This window comes from Hippocampus zosterae, chromosome 14 (genome assembly GCF_025434085.1).
Source record: "Hippocampus zosterae strain Florida chromosome 14, ASM2543408v3, whole genome shotgun sequence".
In the NCBI taxonomy this organism is placed as follows: Eukaryota; Metazoa; Chordata; class Actinopteri; order Syngnathiformes; family Syngnathidae; genus Hippocampus; species Hippocampus zosterae.
The window spans coordinates 3,425,086-3,439,376 of NC_067464.1; the positions used below are offsets into that span (position 1 = coordinate 3,425,086).

A 14,291-nucleotide genomic window follows, 5' to 3' on the forward strand; every position below is an offset into this window, starting at 1 on the left:
TACAAGATAAATACTAAAAACTGAATGACAAATGAAAACTGAAAGAAAAATAGTCAAATACAAGTTGAGACAAAATATACACAAATGTGTTCTTGTGAATTACTTTTTTACACAAATACACATCAAATGTTCATTTAGAAAAACAATGTTGTGTATCTAAAATATGTTAATTGGATTGCATGATCATTGTATTATATGGTCTGCCAGTTAAAAAGAAGTAAGATTTTAAATATCCACAGGGTGGCGCTAAATGTCGAGGAGGGAACGTGACATGGCTCCTTTACAGACTGGAGAAGAAGACACAATCAGGACAGTCTGTGGTTAGCTGGAATCCGTTGTGAGGGCTTGCAACCTGCATCATCCGCTGACCAGGAACTGACGAGCCGAGCTGAACCGGAGCGGAGGGGCACAATGGCGTTCACTTTTGCGGCCTTTTGTTACATGCTCGCTTTACTGCTCACGGCGGCGCTCATCTTTTTCGCCATCTGGCACGTAAGTACACTTGTTGGTGGCGTTGAGTTGAGTGAATGTCCGGCCCAAGGAGAAGTAAGAAAGCCAGGCCATGTTGGACAGCCCGCTTGGAAATGCTACGCTTCTGACGTAAATAATCCTCGACACGTGTGGAATTGTCGTTACGTCGGCCCTGACGTAACTCTTCGAGAATGCCGTCCTTGTAATGTTGACGTCTAAAATCAACCCGACAAGACGCCTCATTCATCGTGCCATAACATTCACTTTTACATTCTTTGACTTTATAATAAAACAACTTTATTCGCGAAGAGCACTTCCAAAATCCGAATTGTTTTTGTCGAATACTAAACTTATTGAACCTTTTCTCGCGAGCTAACAGGCTAGTAGGCTTAGCGTTTAGCGCCGGATGGGAGTCGCATCCCTGTCAGCCGCTTTGTGGAAATCTCGCGAGAGGACACGATGCACTCATCCACAGCCCCACCTTCGTAACGGAGATACAGATTACAATTTTATATGCCCTGCCACCCTCACCAAATAATACCACTTTATTTTTAGAAATATCTGCCAGCATTCAAATTTTCAAATAACTACTCCAACATTCCTGAGTCACTCATGTGGCCCTTGGGGGGGGGGGGGGGGCCTGATGCCCGCATATAGTATGTTGGTGACAAAACTTCGTTTTGAAAGTTCTTGGTGTTATATGGCAGGCGTAAGGTGGAATCCTCATTCTCCCAAAGTCCTCATTTTTCAAAGCATTTTATTCTTCACACTGCATGAGTTATGTTATTATAATATATATATTTTTTATAACGTACAGTACTGTAGAAGTGCTATTTTTCACATTCTAATCCCTCGTGGGCCATGTTTCTTTCTGCAGATAATCGCGTTTGATGAGCTGAAGACGGACTACAAGAATCCCATAGATCAGTGTAACACTTTAAATCCAGTAAGTAACCCCTCCATGCCCCCACCCACCCTTATCCCACCACCACCTCAGTCCCGCCATCTTTTCTTTATCTGTTTTGAGCGCATGCCGGAATGCCCGGATTGGAGTTGAGTTTACATGAGCAGCGCAAACCTTTTCAATGATTTCTCTGCACTGTCATGCTAAATGAATAACCTGGCCTAACCATGCTTTCTTCCCGCTGTCCAAACTCTAATGCTATTTTTTTTTTGTTCTCCCTCTCCCTTCCTAATCCACTGTGGGTTTTTTTACACGTTGCCCCTACCCCCCCCAAAAAAAAGACGGTTGAAAAGGTCAAAAAGATTAAACGAGTCAAACTTGCCCTCAAGGTTTGTACCAGTCTTGAAAATGTAAATTGCCCGCTCATTGTGCACGAAGCAGCAGTGTTTGCAAATGTCTTTTCAGTTAGCTAAACTCGTCGTTAAGCTTGGTTTGGGGTTTCCGCAATACCACCTCAAGTCCAACTTTTGTCTCGCTGTCTTTTGGGGTATTTTTTGTTGTTGTATTTTTTAATGTATTGTCGGTCTTGGTTTCAAGAGCTGTCAGTGAACTTCGCTTTAATGTCACCGATGCCAACCAAAGCTGTTAACTGAAAAGACTTGCAAAGGCTCCATGCATGCATGAAATTACGATTCAGACTTTTTTTTTTTTTACTCTGACCCGCCCTTTTGTTTGCACACCAGTACGGTGACGGGAAGTTGAGGAGGTCATGTGATCAGTCTGTTTGCAAATATTTTACACCAAGTGCCACCCAAAAACATATTGAGCACTCGGCACTGTCATCATCTGCAACTGAAATATCAGTTTCGTTTTTTGTTTTTTTTTGTTTTTTTGTTTTGTTTTGAATAATATTTTATAATTATTACCTGCCGGTGAAGCTCGCATTCACTTTGGCTCAAGCCCTGAGGTGTGCAGCAGATGGCAGAATAACTGCAGTGTCCAGCTCAGCAATTTTTGTTTCTATTATGTTATTGGCTCGCCTTTTGCAAGTGGGAGGAGCTATTTGAGCAAAAAAAATATTTTTTGTTGGGTTTTTTTTTTGTGCAGTTGTTTTTGGATTGCATTTAGCAGCACAGTGCAGGGTTTTCAACACACAGAAGCCCAGCCTCTCCGATCCGAAGCCCACCTTCTCTCCCCCTTGTTCACGGGCTGCGCTTACTCCACCCCCCCGCCCCCCACCCCGCCCACCCCTGATGCATGACTGACATGTGGTGCCTCCATCTGCCCCTCCGTCGCTGAGCTCCCCCAAAGCTCTGACCTTGCACCGGCACGCCCACCGGCTCGCTGCATGGTTCCCATGCAGTGTGTCAGCCCCCGTCTGTTCATCAGGAAGTGCCATCAACCACTTATAGTGTGTGTGTGTGTGTGTGTGTGTGTGTGTGTCTTTTCTGTTAACTCCAGTAAGGATAATTAGCAGCTCCCCCGTTTGACTCTCGGTAGTTTCTTCGTTAAGGTTTGAACTTGTACTTCAACAGCGGTAAACAAATCCGTCTTCTCAGCAGATACCACAACTTCCTTGGATTTACTACGCTAGTGGTCTTTTTTTTTTGTGTGTGACCCCTAATTTTTAGTGGTGGTCCTTCTAGGCATCCTCCGGCATGATGCTTTTCTTCACGTATTGGAAAGCTTGTCGTCATTTTGATGTGTGGGAAATATGCTATCATGGTGGGGGGTCAGTGTATGGATTTTTTTTTTCCCCCCAGCTGGTGCTCCCGGAGTATCTCATCCACTTCTTCTTCTGCGTCATGTTCTTCTGCGCCGCCGAGTGGCTCACGCTCGTCCTCAACCTGCCGCTGCTGGCCTACCATGTTTGGAGGTGCGCGCGCGTGCTCGCGTGGGAGGTTTGCGGATGCAACACGGTGACTTTTGAATGCTCACGTGGGGAATTTTGCGTTTTGTTATCCCTCGCAAGGTACATGAGCAGACCCGTGATGAGCTGTCCGGGACTCTACGACCCGACGACCATCATGAATGCCGACATCCTGGCGTTCTGTCAGAAGGAAGGCTGGTGCAAGCTGGCCTTCTACCTCCTTTCCTTCTTCTACTATCTCTACGGGTATGCCAGCATTTGAGTGAAAATCGAGCTTTGTGTGTCAAATGCCTCCAAAATCCAGCTAATTAACATAAAAAAAGCCTCAAAACCAAATAAATAGAAATTTCAATGGTCCTCAAAAAATGTTGAGTTTTTAGTCGGAATGACCACAAAAAAAAAATGTTCTTGTGTCTTTCCAGCATGATCTACGTTTTGGTGAGCTCGTAAGGTGGGAAGCATGAATGACGACGACAAAACGGGTCGAGGCGCTTGGAATCTCGGAGCTGTGTGAACACACACACACACACACACACAAACTCGCACACGTTCAAGGGAGCGGCCAGAGATGACCACAATCGGCAGCGTCATCTTAAAATCTCTCGGGGCCCTCCCTCATGCTGCAACATATTACGGACAAAGTCCAAAAGGACAGTTTTGTTCTGCTTATCCCCAATTCTCAGCCCTTACTTCCATTTGAGGTTCCCCGGGGAGCTCGTTGACGACCCCGAGAGTGTTCGACATTTTTCCCCACCTGCGATCTGACAGCTGGAATATGAATTTGGACTGTTATCGCCTTGTAAACGCAAGGCGCCCCGTCCCGCTCGTTGCGTTCAAAGTGTGCGTTTGACCAATTTAAAAAGGTAGATTCTACAACAGTTGGCGCTAGTTTGAAAAACTTTAAGGAACCGCAAAAGGAGCAGCACTACTGTTTGTAGTTTACTGTACTTAAATCCTCCCCCCCCCCCCCCCCCCCCCCGGTGTTTCTGTATTTTTGTGTCAAGTTCTCCCATTTGGACGTCCCCAGCACTCCTTGCTCCGAGCCAGTCTTGATGCGTTTTACGCTAGCAACGGCATCTGCAAACAAAAGGTTTTTATTGTCGTGTTCGTTTTGTCCAGAAACAGGGTGGAGAAAAAAAAAAAAACTATCATGACACATCACCAAAATGTCACTTTCAAGACTTGACCGCTTGAGTTCATATGACAAAAAATAAAACCATCCCACTCTGTTTTTGACATTTTTATTATGGCTTTAATTGTACACCACCGTCCCAAAATTTTAATTAAAAGAAAAATCATAAAGGCAGAACAACAAGCAGAATGAATTCTTTCCGGTTCAGGACTTGGAATTCATAAAGAGCGAGAAATATATTAAGATGTATTTTATGTTAACGTGCACTCGATGACATCACGGGAGGAAATGGCTCATCGAGAAACGGAGCGCTCCGTGTGAAACTCTCGGCTCTCTTGGTAAGCGGCGTAGCTTTCTCGGAATTCGTGCAGGAAGTTGTATTGCTGTCCGAGAAGAAGAGGGAGAAATTAGGGCAACTCTTTTATGTTGAGTAAAATGCATTCAAAAAGTCCTGAACACAGAGCTCTAAAAAGTGCTTCCACAAAAGTCATGAAATGGGCGGAGCTGGAGAAAATGCCTTTCGGAAAGAACTGAAAACAAACAAAATGCCTTCGCATAGCCCAAAAAATCGAGGACCTGAGCAAAATGACTTCAAAAAGTCTTGAGACATTTGATACAAATCCCTTGAAAGTGCTGGAAAAAGAGAAATCTAGAATAAAGACCTTCAAAAGGTCACAAAATGGTAGTCTAGATAAATGTCTTCAAAACAATCCTGAATAAGGAGGCATTGACATAAAACACAGTTGTGACATCGGAGAGTCTATCTAATGCCTTCAAGAAGTCCTTACGTTTTCTACCCGGCAACAAGGGTAGCAACACAAAATGCCTTCATCAAGTCCCGAATCCAAAGTTTTGCCGATTTCCTTACTTTGATCGTCTGAATGGCTCCGTGTCCTCGGTGCGCGCGCAAGATGTTGATGGCTTGGTTGGCTGTCATGGTTACAGAGAGCCGGATGAGCAAGCAGGCGGTGACTGAAAAATAAACGAGCCACGTCTGAAGGAAATTGCAGAAAATAAAGGTGCCAAAATTCATCAATGAATAAATTTGTACTTAATGCAGAGCGTCCCAGACCGCCATAGCAGCTGCAGTGGAAAAAACAAAAAAAAACAACTTAAAGGGTTGGGGAAGTGCTTGAGGCGCATTCCGAATATCCGGAAAGGCTTCACAGCGCTTTACTTGTTCTGAAGTTTGTTATGGTACAGCAACATTATTCCAAAATTTTTTTGGGGGGGGGGTTTAAACTTTTATATACACTAAATTTGACCCGGGAATATTCGTCGACGGGAGTAGGGAGCGAGTTTGGGTGTAGTGCGTTGGTAGGCGGGGGCTGGGAAGGCGTTCGACCGGCCTGGATGCACGCGGGATGAAATAAAAATGCATAAAAGTGAAGCGCAGTGAATCCTTTGCGAATGCACCGTCCGGTATCGTGTCCCTCACTGGATGAGGGTCCTGCGGTTGGCCTCTAGGCTGCGCTGCAGCTCGTCCAGGATGCGTCCGCACTGCTCCAGAGGGGGCGCCTCCCCATCGGGGAAGGGCATGTGGTGCACGCTCAGACCCTTCTGCTTGTAGACCTCCAGAAGCGACGGCACGCGGTACTTGGACAGCTCGCCTCGCGTGCACAGCACAAATACGTCCTGCACGCCTTGGTTGTGAAGCTCCTCTACGCTCAAAACACACACGTGCCACGTCAAAAATAGTTTGGCTCCTCCCCCAAAATTTTAAATATAGCTATTTTGTAAAAATCTGCAAATAGCTGAATCGTTTTAGGATTAGCGTTATCGGTTGACTTAAGCGCGTTCCTTTCCTTTGTCTTCATGTATGACAGCAGCGTGGGCCTCACCGACGTCTTTGTGGACACTCCGGCGAATATCTTTGTACCTGCAACCTGAACACACAATTGTATCAATTCATTTCATGTGCGTACGCACACGTTGACGCTTTTCTACCTGGTAGGGAACATATGCCCACAAATTGAGAGGAACCCACTTCTGACAAAGGAACCCTGAAAACACAAAGCAATATTTATACCGTCATCCATAGGAAGAAGGACAAATAGAAAAAATTTGACCAAAAAAAAAAAAGCAAGATATTAAGTAAACAGATGAAATAAACAATAATAATATTGGACAAATCACTAAGGAACAAAATGAGAATGAAACCAAGAATACGTAACACAAAAGGGGGAGAGGAGAAAGCATTAGAATAAAATATAATAAAAATGAGATAATTATAACAAAAAAGACGTCAAGAAAATATTTTCGGGAAAATGAAACCGAAATAAGGACGAACAACCAGAAGAGATAAATCACGATTCACCAAAATGAACAAATAATTTAAAAATAAGAGTAAGAAAAAAAAATATTTTGTCTTTTTTTTGTTAACCTTTCTTTTGACAATAAAGTTTATCCAATCCAATAAAACCACGAATGAAAAAAATAAAGAAAGTTTGAAGGCAGACCAGGAAATGTCCAAAGGCATCTCCTCTTCCTCGCCGACGTCGTCATCTTCAGACGAAGAGTCAAACTGGTCGCTCCTCATGTCCTCAGGCACACAAGATGATCTTATTCACAGCAAAACAAGTCACACGCCCGCCCCTCGAGAATAAAAGAAATCCTCAACGACTTTTTAAGGATATTATCCAGCCTTAGGAAATACATTAATTGTACCAAACGCGCTTGCTTCTGTCGAGGGATAGCAAAGAATCCTTTGGGGTTGATTTCATTTCTAATCAATACTGTACTTTCAACTAAAAAGATAATTTGGGAGCTGCTCTATCTTTTCAGAGAGGAACAGTTTCTGATCATCAAAAGTATTATTATTGAAATTAACATCATAGTTTGGATTGAACACGAGAAAGTACTTTGACGACAAACTAACACTTGCCGCGTTAAGCGTCCAGAAAAGACATTTATCGAAGTACACGCATACTCGAACGATATATGTTGTCAAATATAGAATTACAATAAAAGAATATGTGGTAATTGTATCTTATTTTCCTCACCGGCCACGCACGAACTCCAAATGTTTTGACAAGAAATGTTGCAGTCAGCTGTTTCCGGCTATTTGAAATGTGCATGAACGCAGTAGCCAATCAGAACAATTATAGTCAATTTAGCCCCGCCTTCTAAGAAGTTAACGCCAATACCAAGCATACGTTTGTTTGATTTTTATTCCCTCGTTAAATTAGACGGGCGGGATACAGGAGGCTGGTTTGAAATGACGGGCAGGAAAGAAACAATAAGATATTTTTATTAATCGGAAACACGTTTAAGTGGATGGGACTGCGGAAATAGTGACGTCACAACGGACATCTGCTCCCCACACTGTGCGGACTCTGCGGAGCATAAAAAAGTGATGGGGAAACACTGAGCGTTTTTTTTAAAGAAGCAGAGAAAAGGAATACAAAGGACCACATTTGCAGGTGCCACTACCAAAAGGGAATATAAAGGAGAATGTTGATTTTTCGAGATGCAGGAGTAAAATGAGAGCGTTTTAGACGTGCAGGAAATAACAGTAATACAAACGATGATTTTTGCAAATTCAGGAGGAAAAACCAAATCAGGGTAAATTTTGAAAGCTGTCGCGAGGGGGAGAAGGGAGATATCAAGGAGTATTTTTTTAAAGGTACCGTAGAATCAGGAAATGTCAAGGAGCATCTTTTAAAAGGACTTTAACCGAGGTAAGTTCTGCTTTCGCTTTTAAAATCTAATTAATCACATAAAATGAGGTGTTAAAAAAATCTCCTATTTTTTTTCTTTTTTCCTTTAGCTGTGTTGTTTACTTGCAACTTGCGCGCCTGCTGTTCAGCAGAGTGCGGCGGACTGACCTCCTGCAGGGCATGCACTTGCCACTTCCTTGAGCAGAGGGGCCGCTGGCGGGTGGCGCGCCAACCTTGGCAAAAACAGGTCAAAAAGCACAAAATGATATTTTAGTCAAGATATAGCCGCCTTGTGTGCATTGGATGGCATTATCGGAAGAAAGAGGCGACCTTGTACTGAGCCGACTTGTGGAATACATGACAAACATACACTTGTTACTTGGAGCAGACCATACGAGAATAACCCCCGATCTTGAGCGACATGCTGCTTCATCAAGGCCAAGATGTGATTCTAATGCCTTTTAAATTTGCTCATGAGTTTTGCTCATGAATGACTGTGGGTGTGGTTTTTTTTTTTTGTTTTTTGTGTCAGGTTATGAAGCCTCAGGAGGCGGAACTTGTCACAGAAATCTCCAAGGTAAGTAGAAACACAGGCTACACAGGAGACAAGAGTAGTAGCGGTGATGGTGTTGCGTTAGTAGTATTAGTAGCAGTAGTACAAGTACAATTTTAGCCGTAGAATTCAGTGGAGTAGTTGTAGTTGTCTTTGTCGTAGAGGTGTTAGCAGTAGTAGTATTAGTAGGAAGGTAATCACAAAGTTAAAAACAATTACATCCTAAAAGCATTGCAAAATGTGGAAAAAAGGCTGACTTTATTTTTTGTTTGCGCGCCTGATGTTTATCGTATGATACGATTTTAGCTGCAGTGGATGGTCTCAGAGCTGAAGACGGGTTTGACGGGCGCACTGGTGGAGCTGGCCCACATCCAGCACGGGGACTCGGCCCTGCACAACGAGCTGGAGGACAACCAGCGCCGTTGTCGGGAGAAAGCGCGGCGCTTGGAAGCTCTGGTGGAGTCCCTCAGGGTCAGGCCGCGTCGCCGGGACGTTGTTTTGTTTTTCTCGTGTGCATTGAAAACGAATGGCTCACTGACTGGCGCTGTCACCTCGTGTAGGAGGAGCTTGTGGTGATACGGTGTCAGGTGTTTGCACTGCGCAGCCACACGCATCGGCGTCAGCAGGACGCGGAGACCACTGCGGCCGCACGAGGAGAAATGTAAGTCAACTGCTTGACGGATTTCCTCCCGGCTGTTTTCGGGCGGTAGGCGGGGGACACCCTGAACTGTTTGCCAGCCAATCGCAGGGCACACAGAGACGAACAACCATTCGCACTCACACTCACATCTATCTATAAAAAATATGATGATTTTTTGAAATACACGTCGTACTTGAACAATCTTTAAAAAAAGATTTTGTGGATGTACTGTATCTCCATGAGCTGCAGTGATCCAGCGGAGGTGTGCCGCGGAAAAGTTTTGCTGCACTGCTTCCTGCAAGGCCTCAAAGCTGGACTCACCGACGGAACAGGTCACAACAGCAAACACGCGCAAAATCCTTCTTCTTAAAAATCAAGATGTTATTATTCTTTTTTTTTTAATTGACAAAAAATACATTTGACTCAAATACTTGATTTAAAAAGATTTCGATTCCTTTTTTTTAATTTTTAAATTACAAAATGGCACAAATACATCTTGGAAATTATTCGTTTCGAGTGTGCTTTTTCACATTAAAATCTAAAAACAATTATAAAAATAATATTTGGTTGTTTGTGTCTATCAAGCTCTACCCGAATTGTCAAAATTAATATCGTGATAAATATTTTAAAAAAATTTAAATTTATGTATTTATTTATCATTTAAAATCAAGATTGCTGAAAAAAAAATCATAAAAACTACATTTGGTAAATTTCATCGACCGTGTTGAAAATGTCTTGCTGTATTTTGTTGTTTTTTTTCCCCCCCTGGAAACTCATAATGTTGGAAATACAGTATTTGCATTCCGGCTGACGTTTGATATTTGAGTATTTTTTTTGTGGGGGGGCAAAAAGATCTTCAGGAAAACTGTTCATTACGTGAGCATGCTTTACTCTTCGTAAAAAAAATTATTACTACAAGTAGCTCATAAACAAACGACGTCCCAATGAACGTTTGTGTGAAACAGATGCACGACACCAGGTGGCGCTGCAGCTGCTCCACTCTGAGTGGGAGTACGTGTCTATTTTGAAGCAACTTTACGACCAATACAAGACAACACCCACTCAACACACGACGACTGAACCTCAGTAAGTTCGGCATGTTTTCAACATCACAGACATGTTTCGATGAAATGTTTTAGGAAGTCGCCGTTTGTACTCCGGTGTTCATGTCTTGGATGTGTGGCATCCATGGCTACATAAAATATGAAAAATGTTCGGCCATGTTGTTTTGACGCAGTGAAAAGTTCGCCTCGTTGGTGGAGCGACTCCTGCAGCGCCACCTGCTGTTCAGGGACACCCTGCAGGAGCGTCTGGCCGCCCAGCGCTGGAAATCCCTGGTGGGCGACGTTCTGGTGGGCCTGGTGGGACAGAACGACGTGAGCGTGCGCCTCGGCGGGGGGGGGGGGGTCCCGTACTCTCAACGACCGTCGCTCAAGACAAATGTGTATTGGCAGACATCTTTCTCGGACGCGTACGTGGGCTACGTGGGCGCACTGGCCACTTTCCTCTTGCTGGAGGTCCACAAGTCGGACAAGCGTGAGAACAAGCAGGTTTGAAAAATAAAAAAATTAAACGGCAGAAAGGAGAACTGAATGACAAGAATGGAAAATTGAATTGGGGGGGGGAAAAAAACATTGTGGATTGTGCACTGAAATAGGAAAGCGGCCACACGGAAAAGGAAAAGGAGCAAATTCAAGTGCTGTCGCTTCTCCTCGCGCCCGTCACTCGTGTCCATGCCTACCTGAGTCACATCCAGGTCAGTGTGGTTTCTTCTCAAAATTCTACCCCCCCCCCCCCCACACACACACACACACACACAATTTGAGTTTTTCCTTGCGCAGTTGGGATTTGAATCATGGGACGCCACCAATTATCTTCCGAGCCGCTTGATCCTCACTAGGGTCGCGGGGGGTGCTGGAGCCTATCCCAGCTGTCTTCGGGCAGTAGGCGGGGGACACCCTGAATTGGTTGCCAGCCAATCACAGGGCACACAAAGACGAACAACCATCCACGCTCACACTCACACCTAGGGACAATTTAGAGCGTCCAATCAGCCTGCCACGCATATTTTTGGAATGTGGGAGGAAACCGGAGCACCCGGAGAAAACCCACGCAGGCCCGGGGAGAACATGCAAACTCCACACAGGGAGGCCGGAGCTGGAATCGAACCCGGTACCTCTGCACTGTGAAGCCGACGTGCTAACCACAATCAGCCTGCCACGCATATTTTTGGAATGTGGGAGGAAACCGGAGCACCCGGAGAAAACCCACGCAGGCCCGGGGAGAATATGCAAACTCCACACAGGGAGGCCGGAGCTGGAATCGAACCCGGTACCTCTGCACTGTGAAGCTGACGTGCTAACCACTGGACTACCGGGCCGCCCACGCCACCAATTAATGTCAAATAATAAAAAACAACATCCAACCAAAAATCGTTTGTTTTTCCCATATGTTGAGAACTTGCTACAGTGGACCGGCAAAGAACATCCGGACTGCAGCCTGCTGCTCGGCACCGAGCGAGCGCTCAGGGACATTTTGTTGCGATGTCATACCATCTTGGAGGAGGATGTCCACTGGGACGGCGCAGAAGCGCCAAAGCGGCGGTACGTGGACGAACTGACTAACTACACGTGGAGTTATTCATCTCAAAGTGTTCTTCTTTGCGCGGTTGACATTCCAGGGGTTGCGGCGACGTAGAAGCCGGCGGCTCATGTCCAAACAGCGCCCCTCAGCGGACAAAGGTGGAGCATGCCGCTCCGAGGTCAGTGTTGTCGCCTCCTGCCGGCAGTAGACGGAATTTGTGTCCATCAACAAGAACACTGTATATGGTCGCTGTGCTCCGAAAAATACATATGTCCATTTTTGGAGTATTTAAGTCCGGAGGGTTAGGGTTAGGGTTAGGGTCAGGGTTAGGGTTAGGGTTAGGGTCAGGGTCAGGGTCAGGGTTAGGGTTAGGGTTAGGGTCAGGGTCAGGGTTAGGGTCAGGGTTAGGGTTAGGGTCAGGGTCAGGGTTAGGGTTAGGGTTAGGGTCAGGGTCAGGGTTAGGGTCAGGGTTAGGGTTAGGGTCAGGGTCAGGGTCAGGGTTAGGGTTAGGGTTAGGGTCAGGGTCAGGGTCAGGGTTAGGGTCAGGGTCAGGGTTAGGGTTAGGGTTAGGGTCAGGGTCAGGGTTAGGGTCAGGGTTAGGGTCAGGGTCAGGGTCAGGGTTAGGGTTAGGGTCAGGGTTAGGGTTAGTGGAGTGTCCGCGTTTCGAATACTCCATTAACATAAAAAAAAAGAAAGATTGACAACAATGGACATACATGTTTTTCACAGGATAGTGACAATACTGTATATATTTTGTTCTTATACAAAAAAAAACTAAACGAATAATGAATCTATAAAAATATGTCTTATTAAATATATCTAAATGTATCAATATGTATTTCATATGTTTTTTGTTCATTTTTATTTTAATTTTCCTGAAAAATAAAATAAAATTATACAAATAAAAATTTGAATATACAGTAATGTAAAGGAAATAACCCAAAATATATTCAAAACAAAATATACCAAAATACATTTATTTTAAACAGTGATTTGAAACATTTAAATCAATTGATTAATAAAAACAATTTGAATTAGAAAAACAAACAGAAATCAAATGTTTTTTGTTTTACATTGATTCATTTAATTTCACATACAGGTAAATATTAATCAAAAATTTTGGGGAAAAAAACATGAATATGAAGCTCTTTGACTGTGTGAATTCTTTCCATAATCTTTTAAAAAATATCTTAAGATTGCACCGGTGTGGTCCTAATCTTTCCTCCAGAGAGAGCCAGGAAGTGTCAGGTCTGACAAACAGGTCTGGCGTGGACCAGCATGCCATGCGTGTGGAGTGCTGGTCCTGCAGCCCAGTGAGGCGGCAGACCTGCCGGTGCGCAAACGCCCAGTCCAGTTGCCCCGTCATTCCGGAGCCTCCGGACTATCGGGTGGAAAACGACGACTCAGACTGGTGTGCCGCAACCCGACGCGGTGACCCGGGTCCCGAGGAGCCCCGGACGGACCTGGACGACACGTCAGCCTTCGATGACTCCTCAGTGACTTCCTGCAGGGAAGGTGAGGATGAGGAAGACGAGGAGGAAGAGGATAGCCATGTTCCGGTCCTCCTCAAGCCATCGTCCCAACAATATTCGAAGAGGAGCGTCTGCCTCCGCTGGCAGATTCCCAGGCGGACCCCCCATCCCCCTATCAGGACCCCCGCCAACCCATCAACTCCCGCCGGCTCCTGCGGAAAAAGGCTGGTCACCGTCAGAACGGGTTCGCCGCCACTCAGAGTCAAGAGTGCCTTCAGGCCCATCTGGGACAACCCGACTAAGCAGGTGACCGCTTCAACCCTTCTTTGTCCAAGCAACAAATTCTGTTCACAATTACAGTTACAAATAACTGCTTTGCCTTTTTTACAAATGTCTTCTTGCCCATCTCAGACAACCCAACAAATCCAAGATGTAATTTCCCACCTTTTTTTTCTTCACAAGGTCCTCCGGGCCCATCTGTTAGGACACGACGAGGCGGGTGTCCATCTTTTTGTATTTAGTATTGCCCTGAAGCTAGTGCTGATGCGTATTTCTCTTTTTTTGGGGTGGTCAATTCTGTAATTTTTTGATGTTCCAGGCACATGCGTCTCCTGAGAAGGAGCACAGAGGCTTTGTGCCGGTCCAGACCTCCGTCAGGGCAAACTTTCTAACCTTGAGAGAACACCCGAGGTAAGAGGCACCGGCAGTGTGTTTGTTTGGACGGCCATATCATGGTTTTGTTCGTCTTTAGAGTCGGACAAGACCTGGTTCAGCCACCGCCGTCGGGACTCTCTGTGGCGCCACCCAATGGACGATTGTGGGAAGACAGCGAGGAGAGTGAGGGACCCTGCAGCACCGTTTGACGTTGAGGCACTTGAGGGCTTCTCACACATCTTGGGTCCAGGGATCCCTTCTTAATTGTAACACTATTTAGAGACATACCCCCCCCCCCCCAAATTCCATCGAAATTAAATTTCCCTTCTCCTCAAAACGAAAAGTTGTAGGAG

At 45.1% G+C, this 14,291-nt stretch overlaps 3 protein-coding genes and 1 long non-coding RNA gene across 6 annotated transcripts; 2 read left to right on the top strand and 2 right to left on the bottom strand.

The window, feature by feature from the left end:
- The first annotated feature begins 281 nt into the window (after positions 1-281).
- Positions 282-4,474, top strand: cnih1 (cornichon family AMPA receptor auxiliary protein 1). Of its 2 annotated transcripts, XM_052086063.1 has the most exons (6): positions 282-492; positions 1,349-1,417; positions 1,717-1,764; positions 3,139-3,251; positions 3,348-3,491; positions 3,668-4,474. In XM_052086063.1, the coding sequence occupies exons 1-6, from the start codon at positions 412-414 to the stop codon at positions 3,693-3,695; spliced, it is 483 nt and encodes a 160-aa protein (XP_051942023.1). In that variant the 5' UTR covers positions 282-411; the 3' UTR covers positions 3,696-4,474. The 2 variants fall into 2 exon arrangements, with proteins under 2 accessions (XP_051942023.1, XP_051942024.1); XM_052086064.1 differs by lacking the exon at positions 1,717-1,764 and having other exon boundaries at positions 285-492.
- Positions 4,473-7,483, bottom strand: cdkn3 (cyclin-dependent kinase inhibitor 3). Of its 2 annotated transcripts, none has more exons than XM_052086058.1 (8): positions 7,380-7,483; positions 6,837-6,938; positions 6,325-6,380; positions 6,219-6,263; positions 5,816-6,038; positions 5,429-5,460; positions 5,246-5,349; positions 4,473-4,760 (listed from the first exon to the last, which is right to left on the bottom strand). In XM_052086058.1, the coding sequence occupies exons 2-8, from the start codon at positions 6,914-6,916 to the stop codon at positions 4,671-4,673; spliced, it is 630 nt and encodes a 209-aa protein (XP_051942018.1). In that variant the 5' UTR covers positions 6,917-6,938; positions 7,380-7,483; the 3' UTR covers positions 4,473-4,670. The 2 variants fall into 2 exon arrangements, with proteins under 2 accessions (XP_051942018.1, XP_051942019.1); XM_052086059.1 differs by having other exon boundaries at positions 6,837-6,918; positions 7,380-7,478.
- A 385-nt stretch (positions 7,484-7,868) lies between these two features.
- Positions 7,869-8,295, bottom strand: LOC127614711 (uncharacterized). The gene is made up of 2 exons (XR_007966677.1): positions 8,160-8,295; positions 7,869-8,073 (listed from the first exon to the last, which is right to left on the bottom strand). It is a non-coding gene; the product is annotated as an uncharacterized LOC127614711 (long non-coding RNA).
- Positions 8,296-8,409: 114 nt separating this feature from the next.
- On the top strand, positions 8,410-14,281 carry LOC127614687 (rho guanine nucleotide exchange factor 33). The gene is made up of 14 exons (XM_052086037.1): positions 8,410-8,481; positions 8,569-8,613; positions 8,896-9,060; positions 9,150-9,250; positions 9,479-9,561; positions 10,195-10,315; positions 10,467-10,605; positions 10,684-10,779; positions 10,887-10,985; positions 11,687-11,832; positions 11,910-11,990; positions 13,041-13,590; positions 13,883-13,974; positions 14,036-14,281. The coding sequence occupies exons 1-14, from the start codon at positions 8,458-8,460 to the stop codon at positions 14,145-14,147; spliced, it is 1,854 nt and encodes a 617-aa protein (XP_051941997.1). The 5' UTR covers positions 8,410-8,457; the 3' UTR covers positions 14,148-14,281.
- The last annotated feature ends 10 nt before the right edge of the window (positions 14,282-14,291 follow it).

Coding starts and splice junctions, on each gene's coding strand:
- cnih1 (XM_052086063.1), top strand. CDS start 412: ATGGCGTTCACTTTTGCGGCCTTTTGTTACATGCTCGCTTTACTGCTC. Junction 493..1,348: donor TCTTTTTCGCCATCTGGCAC/GTAAGTACACTT, acceptor TTCTTTCTGCAG/ATAATCGCGTTTGATGAGCT. Junction 3,492..3,667: donor TTCTTCTACTATCTCTACGG/GTATGCCAGCAT, acceptor GTGTCTTTCCAG/CATGATCTACGTTTTGGTGA.
- cdkn3 (XM_052086058.1), bottom strand. CDS start 6,916: ATGAGGAGCGACCAGTTTGACTCTTCGTCTGAAGATGACGACGTCGGC. Junction 6,381..6,836: donor ATGCCTTTGGACATTTCCTG/GTCTGCCTTCAA, acceptor TTGTGTTTTCAG/GGTTCCTTTGTCAGAAGTGG. Junction 6,039..6,218: donor GAGTGTCCACAAAGACGTCG/GTGAGGCCCACG, acceptor TTTTGAGCGTAG/AGGAGCTTCACAACCAAGGC.
- LOC127614687 (XM_052086037.1), top strand. CDS start 8,458: ATGCTGCTTCATCAAGGCCAAGAT. Junction 10,606..10,683: donor GCCTGGTGGGACAGAACGAC/GTGAGCGTGCGC, acceptor GTGTATTGGCAG/ACATCTTTCTCGGACGCGTA. Junction 10,986..11,686: donor CCTACCTGAGTCACATCCAG/GTCAGTGTGGTT, acceptor CCATATGTTGAG/AACTTGCTACAGTGGACCGG.